At 43.1% G+C, this 12138-nt stretch overlaps 1 protein-coding gene across 7 annotated transcripts in view; it reads left to right on the top strand.

The window, feature by feature from the left end:
* Window positions 1–12138, top strand: part of prr36a (proline rich 36a) — a 41342-nt gene that overhangs the window by 15503 nt on the left and 13701 nt on the right. For 6 of the 7 annotated variants that reach the window (XR_009650554.1, XR_009650553.1, XM_060898887.1 and 3 more), the window contains 2 exons: window positions 9631–10412; window positions 10494–10575. Coding sequence is in view for 5 of the 7 variants with exons in the window: in XM_060898887.1 (XP_060754870.1) it covers window positions 9728–10412; window positions 10494–10575 (767 nt within the window). In the remaining 2 variants the exon portion in view is untranslated. The remainder of the gene's footprint in view (window positions 1–9630; window positions 10413–10493; window positions 10576–12138) is intronic. The other variant, XM_060898889.1, reaches the window with a different exon arrangement.

The following is a 12138-nucleotide window of genomic DNA, read 5'->3' as shown; positions in this document are numbered from 1 at the left end:
TTACAGAGAGGTTACAATTCGTCATTCCCCATTCCATGCTGCAGCTTTAAAAGCTTCCTGCAGTCTCGGTTAGTAGGCCATATTTAATGGCTTTGCTCTAATAAACAGAGGAGAGCAGAACACTAGCCAGCATAGAATATGCTGGCTAGAATGATGAATGGGTGGGAGGGATGGGGGCATGTTCGTGTTTCGTAAACTAGACAGTCGTTTTTTGGGTTCATCTCTTCTGGGAGGGGAGATGGAACAAAGATGAATGGGATTGTCTGATCCGGCCAGTCCCCCCACCCCCATCAAATCATCTTTAAGAGGTGCTTAACATAAAGGATGAAACTGGTTGGTCTGGCCTCTTTAAAACCAAGTCTCTCTTGCCAGACCTAATCCTCATCTGTCTAAGATGGAAAAAGCGTGTGAAAGTACTGCATGAGAGGGTGCAGGATTTATGAATGAAACAAACATGCTGTCTTCCAGCTAAGAGATCCCTTCTCCGAGGAATGGGTGGAGCACTATGGAGAGAAGACTGGAGTCATAATTGGAAAGGAATGGCTTAAATGCTAAAATGAGATTACCTTACAGCCTATGGCTTCTGAAAGCTGATGCCCTGTTCTCTACTTGAATAAGAACAAGGAACGGGTTGTTCTAATCATTTGTGAGAGTTGGCTGGCAAGAAACGTGCTGATGTTGCCAAGGAGACCTGTTCAGGATGTATGGTTCATATGATCTTTGTCACCAGTCTTGACTGACCAGCTTCTGAACATTTTAATAAATGTGAGCTTTCTTGGAAGGAAAAAAAAACATTTTTTTTTAACTGATGCTCCAAAACCATTAAACAAGATGAGAATTGTGGAAATGCTGTAACTGGTGAGCCAGTTTGGATAAATGCAACAATGGATGGTTTTGAAAGGACTGTAAGCAAGATGTAATTTGCTATTTGAGTAGTAAAGATGGTTCTGAGATGGTTCTGTAAGGTAGTGGTAATTTTCCAGTGAGGGTTTTTAATATGTAGGTGGATTATGTTTTGGTGAGGACTATACTTGTTTCCCCAGTTATGATTCTGTGAAGTATCTCAGGAAGCTAGGGTTGTTTTGGGGGGGTCCCCCCCCCAAAAAAAATTTCTCTAATCTAAACCAGGGTTATTGTTGGATGGGAAAAGTGTCATTAAATATTTCTACACTACTGCTGAATATTGATAGTTCTGATCAGTGTTTTGGGTAGATCTGTCTTTGAGGAACAAGACTTAGTCATTTGGTTGATTTTCCTGTTGTAAACCCTTTTTTTACAGGTGGCAGATTCTACCGTAACTGGATCCATTAACCATCTCATCTCAATTATCTCTAGCCGCTTTATCCTTCTACAGGGTCGCAGGCAAGCTGAAGCCTATCCCAGCTGACTACGGGTGAAAGGCGGGGTACACCCTGGACAAGTCGCCAGGTCATCACAGGGCTGACACATATGGCCCTTTTCCACTACCCTTTTTCAGCTCACTTCAGCTCGCTTCAGCTCACTTCAGCCCGACACGGCTCGCGTTTCGACTACCAAAAACCAGCACGACTCAGCTCGTTTCAGCCCTGCTTAGCCCCTAAAACTCGCACCGTTTTGGAGTGGGGCTGAAGCGAGCCAAGCCGTGCCGAGTGAGGCTGGAGGCGTGAGCAGACACTCCCCTGTGCACTGATTGGTGAGGAGGCGTGTCCTCACATGCCCACACACGCCCCGCGAGCGCGCTGGGATCTGTAAACACCGCAAACCCGGAAGAAGAATAATTACGAATTACGAGAATTTCTGAAGCCTTATGCGCCTCGCCTCATCTATACGCTCTTGCCAGTATCTGTTGGCGTTGTCGGTGACAACAAGCCACAGCACCAAGACCAGCAACACTAACGACACCATGTCCTCCATGTTTATTGTTTACTATCCGGGTCGTGAGACTACCGCTGAAAAGCTCACTGAATCAGTGACACATACAGAGCATCGTGAACGAGTTCGCGGAGCGCAAGGCTCGTCGTATGCCCTTCAAATAATGCGCGCAGTAGGCTATTGATGTTTTATTATGAGCCATGTACAGTATGTCGCCTAATGTTTTTTTGTTTCTGAGTTACATGTTCGTTTGAAGGACTTAATGTACAAAATAACATAGTTGCACCCCGTAGTGTTGAAATTGGTAAACACAGTGCATTCAGTGAGGTTTGCACCGCCCTCCTTTTATTTCTGACTCTTCCTGTCACCGTTGCAACCTCTGAGCGCTCATTCGTATGCCCTTCAAATAATGTGCGCAGTATAGGCTATTGATGTTTTATTATGAGCCATGTACAGTATCCTAATGTTTTTTGTTTCTGAGTTACATGTTCGTTTGAAGGACTTGATGTACTAAATAACATAGTTGCACCCGGTAGTGTTGAAATTGGTAAACACCGCAGTTGCGGACATTTTGTAGCCTAAAATGATGTTATGATAAGCTTTAATAAAATGCCCGGTCATTTGCCCCGCCCCCGGCCCGGCTCTGACTTGTTCCGCCACTGTCACTGATGTCACTGTTTGCGCTGCTTAACGACATCACGTGACGTCCACCCACTTTCGCTAACTCCACCCAATGTGTCCACCCACTTCCAGCCAGCACGGTTCAGCGCGGTTGTAGTCGAAATGCAACTTCAACAGCCCCGCTCAGCTCGACTCGGCACGGCACAACTCAGCCGCGTTTGTAGTGGAAAAGCGGCAATAGACACAGACAACCATTCACATTCACACCTACGGTCAATTTAGAGTCACCAGTTAGCCTAACCTGCATGTCTTTGGACTGTGGGGGAAACCGGAGCACCCGGAGGAAACCCACGCGGACACGGGGAGAACATGCAAACTCCACACAGAAAGGCCCTCGCCGGCCACGGGGCTCGAACCCGGACCTTCTTGCTGTGAGGCGACAGCGCTAACCACTACACCACCGTGCCGCCATCCATTAACCACTTGCCCACAAAATAATTTTTCTTGTCCTTTTTCAGTGAGGTAATATTTTCAATCTTAAAAATATGGTATTTGGTTCTAAAACAGCACATGTCATTTAAAAATACACTGAGTAGATCAATAAAAGATTTTTAAAGAATAAAGTTCTATTTCTTTGACACATCTGACAGACATAACTCCCATTTTAAAGGGGAACAGAGGGCAATATACAGAGTAAATATAACCATAAAACACACAATGACGAACCTTATTCAAGACTTACAAAAGTTTTTTGTTCTAAGGTTGGAAAGTTAGTGTTTTGAAAGTAGCTCGAGCAAACTATTTTCGCAGTTTGAACAGCCCGCCATGATATTAATTTTATCCCATCAGAATGCACCTTAATTTTCTCTGTGTAACACTTATGACGTGTATGTGCCCAGTTGTAAATAAACAATATGTCTCATTGAGGTTGGAAATACCTGTTTCTGCCTCTTGCGACGATTTCGCAAGTCCACGGGTGGCACCTATCTCATCTCATCTCATTATCTGTAGCCGCTTTATCCTGTTCTACAGGGTCGCAGGCAAGCTGGAGCCTATCCCAGCTGACTACGGGCGAAAGGCGGGGTACACCCTGGACAAGTCGCCAGGTCATCACAGGGCTGACACACAGACAACCATTCACACTCACATTCACACCTACGGTCAATTTAGAGTCACCAGTTAACCTAACCTGCATGTCTTTGGACTGTGGGGGAAACCGGAGCACCCGGAGGAAACCCATGGGGAGAACATGCAAACTCCACACAGAAAGGCCCTTGCCGGCCATGGGGCTCGAACCCGGACCTTCTTGCTGTGAGGCGACAGCGCTAACCACTACGCCACCGTGCCGCCCCTGGCACCTATCTCATTGCAGCAAATAAATTCTGCTGGACTCGTGAGCAACTCCGTTACATTTTCCGCACGAGCACCACGCTGTGTCACCTGCACGCAGACGCTCTGCCCCATGCTCAGCATCAGTCTCATCCTCGCCGTCATCCGAGCTTTCTACTCTTATTTCGTCATCACCGGAGTCGAGAGTACCTCTCCTAGGTTCAAACTGGTACCCTTCTAAGCCATAGCCTGCTTGCAGTGTGTCTTGCGGGATCTCTTCATACGATTCGACAGAGCTGTCGCTTTCACTTGATGCGCCCGACGCCATGATTACACGAGTTCCACTAGTGCAGTGGGTAGGGCTGACATCACGGTCTTTTAAAAATGGCGACTCTTGTGCGGTTTAGCGTACCGACTATTATATTTACAATTACCAAGATATTTCGTTGTTTTCTAGTACATAAATTTGATAGAATACTTATGAATACGTTACTTTGTCACATCAGCAACCGTACGTGTTATATTTTGGACCCCTTTAAAAATCCCTTTCATTATCCCTGTTGCTATCGTCAGTGAATTTCTGTCAGATGACCTGACGATAGACTCAGCCATTATGGATCTTTGGTAGTTATCGTGTGGAAGCAGGCTTTATCATTTTTGGGTGTCAACAGATAGAGTTGAAATGGATTAACAGCGAAAAAACTATTTCGTTCACGAGAGAAGCCCACAGTTATTTTAAAAAAATGCTATCGTCAGTCTGTCAGTCTAATGCACCTGACGATAGCAAAATTCAAGCCCTCACCACGCACATGTTGACTGACGCAAAGAGGAAATTCTACTGCGCATGATTTTTGTGACAGCAGACATTTACTTCCGGGCAAGACTTGGAGTTCTGACAGCTAGATTTCATCAAATAAATCGAGGTAAGATTTTCAGTCAGCTATCCTGACGATAGAAACATTGAGAATATATTTGTGCATTCATATTTAAAATTTTCTGGAGGAAAACTATCGCAAGTTGAGATGAATCAGAGCCACTTGTGACCCTTTCAGCCGACAGGCCATTTCAATGTGTTATTTCCCCGCGAAAGTGACACAGTCGTGTCTATCGTCACTGTTCTGACAATTATTGTTTATTTCAATTTTGAAAATAAATTTTATCTTTATTTCAATATTTTATTTTATTTGGTTCTAGTGATGAGGTATTTAATATTATTACTAAATTTGTCAGATTAATAATGTAAGAAACAGTTTTGTTGCTATTGTCATCTAGAGTGCCTGTCAGAATATGATGGTAGACGTTAGTTTGTCTGTCAGATTTTGATGATAGAAACCGATGTGTTTCTATTGTCATTTAGCATGTCTGTCATGTCAGGCTTATTAATTAGTTACCAGGACTACTGTCCTAAAATTTACTGTGAATCTCCAAGACCCCAAATGCTACGAGAAAAACTTAATAGAATGATCAAAATAATCAATTCAGCAATTTAAGGAGATGGGACTTAACTGGCCTCTGTTATGGTAGAATCTGCCAGGTATGTTTTCAATTAAATCGTAACTTGATTATTGTATTGTCAATCTTTTTGCGAACAAATTGGTAATTGGGTCAGCTGAACAAATTTTTCTTCTACAATTGTATCTCCCTTCTCATTTATCATGTGACTTCAGTCCTGATCGATGTTTTGGATAGATCTTCCCTTGAGGAATGAAATTTAGTCCTTTGTTGACGTTCCTGTTGTCAGCAATTTGTCGTAGAGGTTGGTCCTCTCTCACATTTCAGTTCTGTTTTGGTGGTCACGGTGGCTTTGATGGCTGGCCAGATGAGCTACTACATCCTTGGTGTTCTGGTTGTCTCCTCCATGCCTTACAAATTATACAAATGGCTGTACCAGTACTATGTATAACCACAGTTTCACCCTTCGTACTTGTACAGCACTTGTTCATATGCCTTAATGTTATCCTTTTGTCTGTTCCTTCTGTCCAGTAATGGAGTACAAATTGAACGTCACTGCTTCTGTTTTTCTTGTATTACATCCCCCACCTTCCCCAGGACACACCCACACATTTTATTCAGCCTCTTGCTTGCTGGTCAAGCCAGTTTTTAAACCTGCACAATAGCTCTGTTGCCCAGGCCATCTGCTAGCAGGGAATAGGTCTTGTATAAGGGTGAGTTTGGGGGAGGTGGAAGAAAAGAGGGCGGAGGGGAGTAGAGGTTTAGAGAAAGAAAAGCCATAGTTTAAAGGGCAGCACTGCTAAAGAAAAGTAGAAATGGGTCAGTGGGTTCATTGCCTATTTATTTATTTATTTATTTATTTATTACGGTTTCTAAGCTCCAATTTAACTTTTAGTCCCTCATTTTGGTTGCACTCACAGCCCACATTTGCATTTGTCTCAGAACAGCACATGGTTATAGGTTCAGTTTTCTTACTGTGGTAAGACATGTAGAAAGGAACCGAACAAATTAGGGAAATATGGGAGTCGAAAGGGAGAGCTTCACAATCTTGACCAAAAAAATTGAGTCGTTTTGGTTTCTATCAGGTTTGGTAGAATACCATGTACGTTTCTCTAGTCCCTTATGGATTCCTTTTAAGCATCCATTACTGTATGAGGTCAAAACATGGAATGGATAACAGATTTGTTCCTATTCAGTCTTCCATAATGGAAAAGTTACAGATATCGCATATTCCCACCTGACTGTTTTAACAGAATGCTACAGAGCACAAACCATGCAAAACCTGGTGTGATGCACACACTAATTCATGAGGCAGCAAGTCCATTGTTGTAAAAAGCCCAAGCTGAGAGATTTGCTCATGAGCAACATGGCATGAGTCGAGCTGCATTTATGTCTGAGTTTTCCTGTTTCTGAATATTTTTGTTCAAGCGAAGGCTATTTATAACATTTTTGCTTGTACAGTGGGACCATCATATCTGCTGACTCTGTAACTGTGGTTTCTGCCTACAAGCATGACCCCTTGAACTACAATTCCCACACATCCTGCTTATTAACTCTTAACCACACCTGCTTTTACTTTCGCTCATCACTTTCCTTATTTAGACCCTGGTGTCTTTTTAGTTTGTCATGTAATCCCCCCCCCCCCATTTCATTTCATTTCATATCTGGTGTCTTTTGTTGCTTTGACTATCCTGCATAAATAAGGTTTTCACACTTGCATTCTTCCTGCACCTCAACCATGATTTAGTATTATTGGAATTAATCCTGTTCATTCACGAGACCACATTCACATCATTTTATTATGGAATTGTTTTATTAGCTGCTGTTGTCAGTCAGTGCGTTTACATGCACATCCAAATCGAGCTACTGTCGGTAATCGAGCTAAGGGTCCCAGCAGGGGTGCCAGAGAAATCCAATCCTACATGCACACAAGGAAATCGAGCTATTGTGTGAGGTACATTGTGCACCCAAGCCACAGGTGGCGCTACACGCCCCATCATGTTGGTACACTTCCGGTTGTCGTCATGAAGAGCTATTCAAGAGTATAAACAAAGTTATTAGCAGTGTTGCCAGATACTGCTGACGTTTTCCAGCCCAAAACGTGTTCAAATCCGCCAAAATGCACTTAAAACCGCCCAATCTGGCAACACTGGCAGTTCTGTGTTCACAAGTTCCGTGCTCAAGCTGTTAGGCTTGCTCTAACAGACTGTATGTCTGCAAACTGTCCTGCGCAGACCACTGTTTTGTAAGACAACTTATTTTGCACAATTGTACATTTTTAAGTCCATTTTTTGCTTACAAAATTTTTTTTTTTTTTGCTTACAATTTAACTTGTCTTAAACACACAAGTTCAATTGTGTTTTTTTTTTTTTTTTTGACATTCTTCAGATGTTGGACATTTTTTATTTTTATATATATATATTTTAGTGCTGTCAAGCGATTAAAATATTTAATCGCGATTAATGTCGTGACTGTCATAGTTAACTCGCGATTAATCGCAATTTAATCGCACATTTTTGTCACATGAAAAACCATTGTAATTCTCTTATCAGCATAAAGTGAATGGGCTTGCTCACCGTTCGAACTACGGGGGTACACGGGGGATCCGAGATCCCCTGAAACAGACATGAGATCCCTTGAAAACATGATTTGGGAAATGTTGGGGGGTCTCTAAAATATTGGCAAAATGATGTTTATTGACATAGCAATCGTGTGTAACGGGAAGCATTTGCATCTGAAGTGAGCACGCGATGGAGATCCGCACTCTGAGACAAGCGCAAGCCCCCCCCCCCCCCCCCCCAAGGGAAAATAAGGGACCCCCCGAAAATATCGGCATAGTTTGAACACTGGTTGTACCAATGTTTTTTTTTTTTTTTTTTTTTAATTGCAGAGCATAACACGTCTTGTCACAGCCACTGCAAAGTGGGGCTGGAGCCGCCGATGGGAAAACGAAAAACTTAAGCCGAGCACTGTGGCTCTTCGGGGGAGGGCAGAGGACTCTGGCTGTGCGGGGCGTGGCATCATGTCAGTGTGTTAATCTCGTGATAAAAAAATTATCGCCGTTAAAATTGAGTCAAGTTAACGCGTTAATAACGCGACATTTTTGACAGCACTTTTTTATATATATATAATATATATACAATGACTTGTTTATGTACACAATTCACAGCTATGCAACAGCTGTACAGATGTATTTGGTGATACAGTAAGTGAGCTAAATTTTAACAGTGCAAACAATGCCACAAAAAGAAAAGATTCATGCCGTTGTCACGATTCGTTGTCATGCCGACCGAGGCTGTTGTGTTTCCCGCTTGTGGTCTCGTCACTTCCGGAAGGGGCAGTGCTGAAGTAAGTAGCTCGACTACGTAGCTTGACAGGGTTTACATGCACTAAGTAGCTCGGGTAAAATCGCATAATCTAGGTCGTGTAGCTCGATTACGAGAAATCAAGTTTGGTTCGATTTCAGCCTAGCTAAGGTGTTTCCATGGCATTTAGAACTTCGATTTCAGTCGAGCAACGGCAGAAATTCGATTTTCTCTATGTGCATGTAAACGCACTGAGTGTGTAACTTCTAAATGAAACACATCATAGGCATGTATGTACACAAGTTTATATGTGGTTCGCTCCTATCCGTGTTTCGGCTATTCACGTTAGATCTTAGAACGTATCCCCTACGGATACAGCAGTCCCACTGGATCTGCTGTGGTTTGCTTGTTTGAGTTTCTTGACTGTTGCTTTACACTGAGGCAACAGGAGTACTGCTGTCGTAATATCGCGGCGTTGTCACCACCAGCCATGTCATGACTGGTCACAACACTTAAATCTGACGGTTCCGATTCCTGCTGGAGCCAGAACAAAAGATTTCTGTAAATGTTATTAGGTCAAGAGGGGGGAGATTAAAGCTCTGACTTGCTGTTTTGCTCCCGTTTCTACATGATGCCGTTACTACATAATGGAAAAGTTAGTTTTAACAACTAGTGGAAATTGAGCATTAGTGATTTTTAAATGGCAGCGTTCCTAAAAAATGTAACTTGATTTTTGGCCTCACTGTGAGGTTGTGGAACAAGATCCAAAAGTTTTTGGTCACTCAGCACCTTATTGCCAAAGTCAAACCACCTCCTACGCAATACTACTGGTATGCATTCTTTTCATGAACCTTTTAAGAGAACTAGCGAATAAAACCTTAGTACTGCTTCATTTAAAAACGAGAATCTTACTAAACTTTGAGAAACACTACAACACGTCTTCCGTTATTTATTTGACTTGGAATTGTTGTATATTTACAAAATTAATTTATTTTCCTGTTTGACACAATATAAATGCCTTTTTCTTGAACTTCAAAGTGTTTAATGAGTTTTATTTTTATTTGGAAAGTAGAGTTGGCTATCAAACAGCTGATCCTGGGTTGTGTGTATAGTACTGAATCCAGACTGACAACCGGAGCATTCAAAAAAGTTACCAAGCAACAGCGGAGATGAAACCTGATGGGGTTGCTCCAACTCCTCCTGAGCCAGCAGATGATGTGGTGGAGGCTGTCCCCGAAGAAGCTGCAAATGATCAGGTCCAACAAGACTCGAGTCCATCATGTCCACAGCCTACTGTCTCTGAAGAAGCTGCAAATGAGGATCAGGTCCAACAAGACTCGAGTCCATCGTGTCTACAGCCTGCTGTCCCTAAAAACGAAGGTGAGCAACAAGGCTCAAACGCAACACTGCCTCCTCCTGGAAAAGATGTTAATGGGAAATCTTCAAAACCTAAAGAAAAGACTAAAGCACCAGTAAAGACCAAGCCTGGTACAACAGGCACCAAAGCAACAACCACAACAGGTACTGCGTCTCGCCCTGCTGCTGCACAAAGCCGAGTGACCAATGGTGTTCTGAAGGCCTTAAATGGTGCAAGCAAGAAACCTGCGAGTATGACCTCAGAGATGAAGAAAAGTGCCCCAGTTGGAGGATCTCAAGTCAAGAAAGTGCCCACCGCTGCAACTGGAGTTCCAAGAACACAAGTGAAGGCAGCTGAACGTAACGCTCTTGGGTCTGCCAGGCCAGTACCCTCCGCAAGTAGCAGGACAAGAAAAACACCAGTAGCAACCTCGTCAGCACTGAGCAAAAAGCCAGTCACGGAAGGCAGTAATGCTGCAGTCAAACCCAAGACCACAGGTACAGCTCAGCAGAAATACTCTGCACCAGTTCTCTTATTTCTAACAGCTTTACTCAACCCATTTGTTATCTGTTCTGCAGCCCCAAGGCCTCCTACTGCACCTGCTGCCAAAGCCAGTGTTTCGGCTGCCTCCAAACCTGCCCCTAGTCCCAAGACAACCAGGTAAGCCTAACGGTTATGTAGTGTTGGTTGGAATGGGATTTTTAAGCCTTGATTCAAATGAATAATTTGTCTGCTACTGAATGAGCAAATCAGTAGACCACATAAACTGGCAGCCATGGCTTTACACATAGAAGAGAACGGTTGGGCATTTTGCATTGGCTCACAATATTGGCATGAATACATCCAGTGAAGTGGTCGTCTTTGGATGTTTGAGAGCCACCAGTCATAGTGAATATTTAACGTCCCCACAGAAGGATGAATTTGCAGCACGTGGTGTGCATTCTATTGTTCATACCCTTCCAGTTCTTCCATTAACATCTGAAGAGGCGTTTACATTAACTCTGTCTGGGCTCCTGTTTGGTTTATCAGGCTGTCTTGAGTAATTGACATGGGCTTAATACCAAATGGTTTTTAAATGTTCCATGAGAAGACAAAAGGCACAGTGATGACATGATTTCAATTTCTCGTCTCCATTTTCTGTTAATGGTGTTACAGGTTGTGGTGTGGTATGCTTGGTCTGTCAGGGCTGGGTGTTGCTTGGTTCCCTAATTCCTGTTGGGTTGTTACAACTTTTGTGGGTATAGAAATGTCCAAGTGGAACATTTTGTTACTAAATTGTGACCATTTTTGTGGCTAGTTCTAGTTTTTCAGTGTAAAAAAATCTCTTAAAGTTCCTTTGAAGAGACTCCTTTAATCTGTAGTTTAAGTCACCATTTGGATTTGCGTAAAATGGTGAACCATCACTGTAGAAACTGTTTACTTCCTCCCTAATGCTTTATTGAATCAAAAACCCCATCAGCATAAATCCAACACACCCACAAGCAACATAAGTGTACAAACATGAAGCCCATTTAGTGCATTTTATCTTCAGAGCACTTAAGAGCTGTTGTGTGTGTGTGTGTGTGTGTGTGTGTGTGTGAGAGAGAGATGTGCTACACCAGGGCTTTTCAAAGTGTGGGGCGCGCCTCCCCTAGGGGGTGCCAGAGTTCTTCGGGGGGGCACAACATGAGGAAAAATAAACCAGAATAAGTTACAATTGCGGACATTTAGCGAACTTCAGCTAGCCTTTGCCAGACACAAAATGGATCGATTTTTAGTACCTAAAGCTACAGTGAGTGAGGAGACAGTCTGGACGAAGCAAAAAAAGAAGGAAGTATGACCACGATTATTTAAAGTTTGGATTTTCATGGACTGGATCTGAAGATGCTCCACTGCCACAGTGTGTTGTCTACCAAGAGGTGCTAGCTAACGATGTTATGAGATGTTTTAAAATGTGTAAAAGAAAAAAATAAAAATGTGTACAACCATTTTCTTAAAATATGAATGGAACATTAAGTATAGCAACAACAAAAATTGTAGGGGGGGGGGGGGGCACTGTTTATTTGCTCTCTGAGGGGGGGCTGACTCTCCCACACTTTGAAAGCCCCTGCGCTACTGTTTATATATTAAAAAAAAGTTTCTGGCGGCACGGTGGTGTAGTGGTTAGCGCTGTCGCCTCACAGCAAGAAGGTCCGGGTTTGAGCCCTGTGGCCGGCGAGGGCCTTTCTGTGCGGAGTTTGCATG

The sequence above is a fragment of the Neoarius graeffei genome, chromosome 18 (assembly GCF_027579695.1).
Source record: "Neoarius graeffei isolate fNeoGra1 chromosome 18, fNeoGra1.pri, whole genome shotgun sequence".
NCBI classification, from domain to species: domain Eukaryota; kingdom Metazoa; phylum Chordata; class Actinopteri; order Siluriformes; family Ariidae; genus Neoarius; species Neoarius graeffei.
Note: the sequence above shows the minus strand (reverse complement) of the source record. Positions and strands in the feature narration are given on the sequence as shown.